At 41.5% G+C, this 8,974-nt stretch overlaps 1 protein-coding gene across 1 annotated transcript in view; it reads right to left on the reverse strand.

The window, feature by feature from the left end:
- Nucleotides 1–8,587, reverse strand: part of Pde4d (phosphodiesterase 4D) — an 845,080-nt gene extending 836,493 nt beyond the window's left edge. The window contains exon 1 of the mRNA XM_041663292.1: nt 7,833–8,587. Within this exon, the coding sequence (XP_041519226.1) occupies nt 7,833–8,272 (440 nt within the window). The 5' untranslated portion in view covers nt 8,273–8,587. The remainder of the gene's footprint in view (nt 1–7,832) is intronic.
- Between the last annotated feature and the right edge of the window lie 387 nt (nt 8,588–8,974).

The raw sequence follows: 8,974 nt of genomic DNA on the forward strand, positions 1-8,974 counted from the left end.
CTTTAGCTACCCTAATGAGACTCATCACCCAAATAGATATGATGTTCTCACAGTTGTTCCCTTAGTGGATTAAGCCAACGGCTTAGTTAAGATTAAAGCACAGTATCTTAACTTTCATGTATCCAGGACACGAACTGAGAACATGATGAACATGTCCTTGAACTCTGCCACATTCCAGTGGATTCTCTGAGCTCCCGGATGCAGAAGTGAGGATGGACTCCACAGGCATCTGTCTAAATTAAAGGGGAGGGATTCTTTCAGGGTTATTTTATTCCAATGTAACATTCTCACAAGGTAGATGAGAGGTGCTATCTCTCCTCATAATCACTGTAATTCCCCTCAGCCCTCATATTTTAAATCAAATTATAGGCTGCTTCTCATCAGATAGCAACGGGTACCAGCAGATATGCCAGTATTATGAGGATATTATCAGCCGAGGGCTTTTAAAACTCATGTCTAAATTCTGTATTTGGAAATGGATATGCATCTATTTTTCAAAGAGACAATATTCCTTTCATAACCTCTAAAATGAGCAAAATATCACTGGCTCTGTGCGCTTCATAGATATTATTAAGGAAATCAAATATATCCTGTCTGAGAGGAAAAAGGCTAGGTCTCATTGTTATTTCCACATTAAAATCTTATCATTTATTGAGTACCCATATAAGCCATACTTTATGCAAAGTTGTTAAATGCCCAAAGGAAGAGGCAATATTGCCAATAATTAAATTACGGTGGGTAACTACCGAAATATAACATACAAAAGAATATCATTCCCTCTTTTGTAGGAAAGTCTCCAAAGGAGGCAAATATGAAATCAAATAGATGTTCTTTTTTGTTATAATTTCTCAGCATTTGAAATTATAATATAGTTACATAATTTCCCTTTCCTCTCTTCAACCCTTCCCGTGTAACCCCCTTTCTCATTTTCAAATTCAAATACACACACACATTCACACACATATATGTATATTCCTAAATATATAGATACAACCTGCTCAGTGTATATGTGTATGTTTTCAGAGCTGAGCATTTGCTTTAGGATAACCAGTTGGTGTGCCCTTCCCTGGGGAAGACTATTTCTCTCACTCATGTCTCGTAACTCTTAGTGGTCCAAAGAGATATTATTTAATTCTTTCAAAGAGATGAGCCGGGCCGTGGTGGTGCACGCCTTTAATCCCAGCACTCGGGAGGCGGAGGCAGGTGGATCTCTGTGAGTTCGAGGCCAGCCTGGTCTACAAGAGCTAGTTCCAGGACAGGAACCAAAAGCTACGGAGAAACCCTGTCTCGAAAAATCCAAAAAAAAAAAAAAAAAAAAAAAAAAAAAAAAAGAGAGAGAGAGATGAGAATGAGGTGCTACAGGCCATAAAAAAGGAACCAGAAAGAAGAACATTTTTTTCAGAAAAAAAGGGGATGGGCATTAAACACACCAAGAATCTATCTTTGACAAGAATTTGAGTGTTTGATGGGTTTGGTAGATGTGGGGATTAATAGTAAGATTTTCTATAAGTAAGACAGACAAGGTTAACATTCCAAAGATGCAGACCATGAGATTTAGATCTTATCTCAAAGGCTAACAGAAGTTACTCTAAGATTTCAAACAAGGAGACAATGTGATTGACATATGGTACGGGAAATAAATGGAGGATCATGGAGGTGAGAATTGCCGGTCATGCCAGGCTACTGCAAATGCCTGAATGTTGTAAATGTTTTATTGAGGGAAATACCAAAGGGAAGATGTGGTACTTCAGAGGTCAAGTTGGAAGATCTCAGTGGTCTCTGACATCCAGTATTATGGGAGAAAAAGGGTCCAAGAAAAACCAGTGGCTTAGGACAATGGGATAAATGGTGTCACCATACATTGAGATAGATCAATAACTGCACATGATTACACAGGATCAGAGAAAACCTTGAGGCTCAGGAGAGTTCTCACATATCTGACATGGCAGAGGACACTTCTGGCAAACATGTGTAGGGAGTCACACAAACTTTGTCAATGAGCTTTTTAAAAATATAAAGCAAAATGCCATCTTTCTGGGAAAAATTAGTATTCCTATTTTTAAATGCAGAAAATGTTCCTTGAAATAAAAATAACGATGGCATTTTTGAAATATAATACAGTACTACTTGCTATAATCCCTTAGCAATATTGCTGATATGAGCTAAAACGATAGCATTTAAGTTATAGATGCGCAGATTATATATTTTAAAATGTGAATTTGGGTAATAGGCTGTGAGATGGGCTTGGTTTTGCCAGTGTTAGACTTGAGACATTTGAATAATTTAAAAAGAATTAGTATTCTCAGATAATTAATTCATGCAATGTTTAAGGATATTTCCCCAGGTACCCCTTTAAACACACATTAAACTAATGACCAACCTATCACCATGTGTGGGGTGTGGGGTGTGGGGCGTGGGGTGTGGTGTGGGTTGAAGTGTAAGAATCTCTTCATAAAGGAAAGTGAAAAGAGTATTTTCTGAAGCCACCTTTCACCAATGTTGAATACTGCAGTTCCAAGGGCATGATAGGGTAATTCCACGGTAATTTTACATTTTTAGTTTAAGGCGATTGCTTAGAAGATGAGGACATTGGTTAATTAAAAGAGGCCGACAAAACCAGACATAGTGATATATGCCTGTAATCCCATAGGCAGGTGGGGGGGGGAGGTCAGAAATTCAAACTAGTTTCAGATACTTAGTGAGTTCAAAGCCAACCCTGACTTCCTAAGACCTGGTGTCCTAATGAAACAAAACAGAGCAAAACAGATGGCTGCAATGTATAAATGTGAATTAATTGTCAAGAGACATGGAAGGTGGAAATTGCACTCTGCTTCTGCCAATAAACTGGATGAGCAATTCTACAGGAGTGTGATGGGTGGTATTCAGGCAGGTTAGTTGTTCCCTTTCTTTGCGGACAACGGTCCTTTTCCCCCAATACTGCCATGGAGTGAGCAACTGAAGTCAACTTGAAAAGGTAAGACTGCACAAACATTCCATTTTGGAATACAAATTTCTATGTGTCTTTCTTTCCACATACTTCTTTTAAAATCTATCCCCACCACCAATTTCTGCCTCCTCTTGTCCACCAATTCCTTGAGAGATGGAAGGGTTCAAATTTCCAGAGCCAAATTATAAGATGATAGACTCCCAATGTGTTTCTAACACATTAACGTCTCGGAACATGCTGTCGGAAAAGGTATTTTAAAAAGCTAAGAAGACAATCTATCAGTGGAAAAACACAAGGAGAAAATGTTTAAATCTATTTTCCTTTTAGACGTCTACTACTATATTGAAAACACAAAGAAATAGAAAAACATGTCCTTTTTTATGTTGTTAATATTTAGTTCCTTTAATTAAATTTTAAATGTGTCAACCTTATACAAGCTATAAAACATTGAAAGAATAAAAATATAAAAAGGTTTTTTTTTATAAAACCCGAAACTTGAATTTATTTAAATACACAGTGTAAATAACATCTCTTTTTTTTGTTGTTCTTGTTTTCTTGAGATTATAATTTTTACTAAAATGTTTTTAATACAATCTTTTCTCATTTTACACAGTTACCCCCATTCCCACTCCTTCTTTTCCTCTCATCCCACCCTTCTCTTACCCATCCTCCATCCACTCCTCAGAAAGGGTGAGGCCTCCCATGGGAAGTCAACAAAGTCTAGCACTTCACTTCCAGACAAGACCAAGCTCCCTCCCCATCCATATCCAGGCTGAACAAGGTATTCCTTCAAAGAGAATTTGCCCCCAAAAGCCAGTTCAACCACTAGTGATAAATCCTGGCCCCATTGCCAATGTCCCCACAGACTGTTCGGTAATGTGAAACTCAAGATTTGTACCACAAACTTAGATTATCTTTACACACCTCAGTGAAGAAAAACAGTGCACTAAAAGTCTTTGGTGAAATGAATTTTTTTTAAAAAAAATGGAAAATAGCTCTTTTAATCCAGAAGAGTCGATTTTTTATTAATATTTTATTTGTGAGGCTATAGTTCTTACTAACCAGGGCCTTGAATACGCTATGACAGTGCCCAGCCAATAAGCCACATGCATCTTCACGATGATCTTAAGAGTACTGTAATATTACAGTGTAAAATTTCCTTCCCTATATTAGAAGTCCATGCATTTAAAAAGTTAATGTCATGTCAAGGTTACAACACGCTTAGATTTATATTTATTGCAATGAGACACTTCCGCTGTTTTTCTCTAACTTTCCTAACTCAAATATCACTTTCATGATATTTACATCTCTGTTATCTAGAATGTTCTTATAGAATCAAAAGTCACCTACGATGTTTGAATATCCAATCGTTATTCTTTGATAAGAATTTCCAGCTATTGTAAAGTTTTAAATATATTTTACTAATAAAAAAACCATTTTGTTATATAAAGAAAAGTAAAAGATACAGCTCTTATCAGTTAAGCTAAACAGCTACAGTAATTCGAAGAGTCATTATTGAAAATAATAAATTTAATATATACAAATTAAAGAATATTTTAATATTTGTTGGTATTTTATTTAGTTCTCTTGAAGAACTATTTTATTATCTTTGGAAATTTCATTCTTCTAGATTCATCCTACATTGATATTAACAAACAAATTTACCTTGCTAGATACATCTTAATACAAAATGCATTAGATACAGTCACATTTTCCATGAAATCAAAGTAATGGACCATCATTGTCTGAGAGCTACATCCTTACTGTTGATATCAATTTTTTCATTAAAAAATAGATGCCTCTTCCCCATTACCTCACATATTATAATTGATGCTCAGAACTGCAGCCAAGATAATAACATCTGGCCACGCTGCTGTACCTGCTAGAAATAGCTTTCCAGAGACATAACTTTCTTAATAATCCATAGGTAATCATTGTCCCCGGTATTCATAAGGAGGTTTTTTTTCATACATTAATTTTCACAGACAATTTAAACCCTTATTCAGATCATGGTGTGTGTGTGTGTGTGTGTGTGTGTGTGTGTGTGTGTGTGTATACAAACATTACTTGTACCCTTTTTGGTACCATAGAAGATAAGTGAAGGTCGTCACAGATTTTTTATTATGCTTAAGGTCTCTAGACATTAATTCACATATTCATGTTTATTATATATATATATATATATATATATTATACAAAGTCAACTAATTCAAAGTTTGTCTTGTGATAACTGATACAAGCTTAATTGGACAGGACAAGTTGAGAATAAAGATTAAAAGCCCATATTGCTTCCAGAAGCTTATGCTGCCATATTTAGGATGATTTGAATATCTCCATTTGTTTATTGGGCTTATACACTATAGTATAGGTTAATATACTATACATATATGCATGGATGGTTTCACATATTCTTGATGCTGTCAACTTAAGCCAAAAATCACACACATTTATTTCAGAAAGGCCCTAGTTGACCTGCATTTGAGTATCAATTTTGGTCCTTCTACTCTGTGTGATGTTGAACAAATTATATCCTCTGGGGCTCAGTATTCTTGTCTATAAAATGGAGATAATATGGTTCAACTTAACCTTGTTGGAAGAGCCAACTAAGGCAATTGACATGAAAGTTCCCTAATTATTTTAAACCACTGCTACCATTTTTCTAAAGAATGATAATAATATCCATGCCCCTTTGGAAGCATATTAATTTCCAAATGAATTAATTCAAGAAAAGATTACATTCAGTGTGTGAACATGTGAGAAATACGCAGCAAGTGCTATAAAGAATTTAAAGTCATAAATCCCTAAATAGTATGGCATTAATATATCAGATGAACCACATGAACCAACATGTAAATATTACACATCTTAGTTTTTCTCTGAACAATTCAATTAAGTAATTTCAGATAGAACAATTTTTCAATGTGTAGAGCATAACAAAAAAATAAACCAATGATGCAATACTTCCATTCCAATTAGCTTATTGTGCTCAGTTCCATTCTCCCAAAACAAATCTATTTTATTAAAAATGTAGTCAATTAAGATATTCCACAAATGCAATCAACCCACATATTAAGTTAGAATGCTTATTTTTGTTTAATATTTATTAAGGACTCATGACCACATTTTTCTATGAATAGGTGAAATGTGCAGAATAATTTCCTTGTCCCTATTCTGATATTATGGGCCTCTGTGGTCTGATGCTCAGCCACTGGGGAGGATGACCTCCTCTTTTCACAAAGAGTGAGACTACATGTGTGATGGAGCAATATGCACCACAAACAATGAAACTTGTGTATTGATTTAGTAATGTCTGCAATTAACATCAGTCATCAAACTTTCCAGTGGTCTGAACTGAGATTAGCTGCAGTTCTCTGTGTTCACATTTAACAGACACAGTGTCATCAACCGGGAAAGCAAGGAAGCCAGGAAGCAAAAGAGCAAAGTGATACACTCCAGCTGAAAGAATGGCCACGCGTGTGAAGGTTAGGGTACTGATTGGCTAGATGCTCTTGTTTCGTAGGGAATACAGCACATGGGGAGACATATTTACACACGCACATCCTCACATACACATACCGTTGAAACCATAATTATTTTCTGATTAATGCCACCTCTTGTTAGTAAGAGCTAGACAAATGATCTCAGCCCCAGGTTTTCCTGTTTACACAGCCAGCTCGGATGCACAATTACCCATTGTCCAGGGTGGGAGCTGGCTAGAAAGGCAGCAGTGCCTGCCCCTATCTGAGCCTAGATGACTGTCCTGCTTTGCCAATGAGCATGGGAAGGATCAGCTACTCCTAAAACCCTTGTGTTACTTTGTGTGCATGTATGTAAAATCCCCCCCCCCCGTGTGTGTGTGTGTGTGTGTGTGTGTGTGTGTGTGTGTGTGTATAAGGAGGGACCCATGCCCTTACCACCAAATGGGGCCAAAATCCACCTCCACACTTGAATTAAGAATGAGGTGATTGCTCAGCCACTGTAACTGTCCTTTACACTACTCATTTCGGTGGCATCTATTAAAACTCCAAGCTGACATGTGGCTTCCCTGCCCTGTCACCCAGAGCGCTTTATGTTAAGGGGAAATCACTATAATCAAATCTCCATGTCTTGCTCGCTGCTAAAAAGAGGTGACTTCTTAGCAGGGTGGCTCAGGGACCACCACTACCACCCCACTCCGAGTGTACACACGCGCACACACACACCGACACAGTCTGACTCCCACAGCATCCTCACTTCCATCCCTCCTCCTTCCCTCTCGTAAGGATTGCTGAACATTTTGCTCCAAACTCTCCAAGTCACCCACGTGTTTGTTCTCCCCTTTGCTGTTCAATTTACTTCTGAACTTGACAAGAGTTGTTCGCAAGCCCTGTGCTGCAATTCCTGCGACCAACTGGTCTCCTCCACACCCCGTGCCCTCTCGGGTTAGATCTGCCTGGCTGAGCCCTCCTTTCGGAGTGCGTTGGACAGATTTATGGATGGTTTCCAGGCTTGGACTGCAGCCTCCCCCACCCCCAGCTTTCGCGCCTTCACCCTCCCTCCACTAGATACAAACTGAATTAGGTTTAATCTTACTGCTGGGGTGGGATGGAAACGAGAGGGGAGAGGGAGGCGCATGGCACAAATAAACCAGTGAAACACCACACACACACGCACACACACACGCACACACACACACACACCAGTTAACAATTATGCTGTACTTTCGGGTCTATTTCACCCCTGAATTGTATCTTCCAGGGCAAGGACAGACACGCCCCTGCTCGCCCTCCCTGAGTTTCTTGTATTTGACCCCGGATTCCAAGATTGGTGTTGAGCAACACGGAGAATTGGAGAAGAGGGGAGGTGACCCTTTGCCAGAGTGGGGGAGGGGGCGCTATCGACTCACCGTCTGAGTCCCTGGAATGATGAGGGCCAGGACATCCTGGATTTCTTCAGGCCGGGCCGGTGACCTGTCTCCACCGCGTAGGAGGTGCGGTCCATGGCGCGGCAGTACAGGTAGCGCTCGGTGTCCGAGTAGCCGCGGTGCCGGACGCGGCTAGCCCCGCTCGAGGCGTAGCGACCACGGGTAGCTCCGGGCGGCGGCGGGGGTGGCGGCAGTGGGGGCGGTGGCGGTGGCTGCAGCTGGGGTTGGGGCGAGGGTGGTGGCGGCGGGGGCAGGTGGTGATGGGGGTGCAAGAGGCGGAACTGGGGCTGCCGGAGCGGGTACTGGTGGTGCTGCTCGTGCCTCCAGAGATGCTTAGGGGCTTTGAGTGCAGCCCCGCCGGTGCCGTCGCTGCCTTCGCCGCTGCCCGCCCGGACAGGCACGCTGCTGCCCTCTGCCTCCATCCTGGCCGGCTCCGTGCACCGCTGCCCCGCCGGGTCCACCGTGCTAGCCCGAGCGCCTTCGGGCTACTGCTGCCGCTGCTTCCTGAGACAGAGACTGGGCTCAGCTTCCGACTTGTAGCGGCCAGAGGCTCCAGGCCACCGAGAGGGGGCTCTGCTAGCGGGTGCGATTACGGAATGGCTCAGGGATCCTTGCTGGGTGGACAAGGCAGAGACGCGCGGTGGTTGCTCCCAAGTAACCAAGACTCGGATGCACGGCTTCTCTGATGGTCGGTTTCTTCTTCCTCCCCCTCTTCTCTTCCTTTCTCAGGGCACCGCCGAGGAGATTAGGAATTGTTGGCAGCTAGAAGCTGTCTCGCAGCAGTAGCCTGCTCTTGAGTCCGGGAACCTGAAACTGGATCTCAGAGCTGCTGAAAAGTTGGACAGCTCCCGACTGGCCAGCTGGTGCTCTGACTTTCTCCAAAACCACTCCAGCCAGTCAGGAGTCAGGGCAGCTCTCTAGATCCTTCCCCTCCCTGTGCCCGCGCCTCCCTCCCTTCCTGCTCCCCGCTGCCCCGAGGTTTGCTCCTCGCTGCTTGACTAGGTCCTCTCCTCTCACAGAAATGCATTTGATGATTCCTGGCTGGTTCTCAGAGCTTGTTGAAAATGAGCCGCAGGAAGCGGGCTTCCAAAGAAAAGGGATGCAACCTGTCAAAGTTGCAAGGA

Source organism: Microtus oregoni, unplaced genomic scaffold (genome assembly GCF_018167655.1).
Source record: "Microtus oregoni isolate MIOR12 unplaced genomic scaffold, Mior012 000014F_ref0000157, whole genome shotgun sequence".
Lineage (NCBI taxonomy): Eukaryota > Metazoa > Chordata > Mammalia > Rodentia > Cricetidae > Microtus > Microtus oregoni.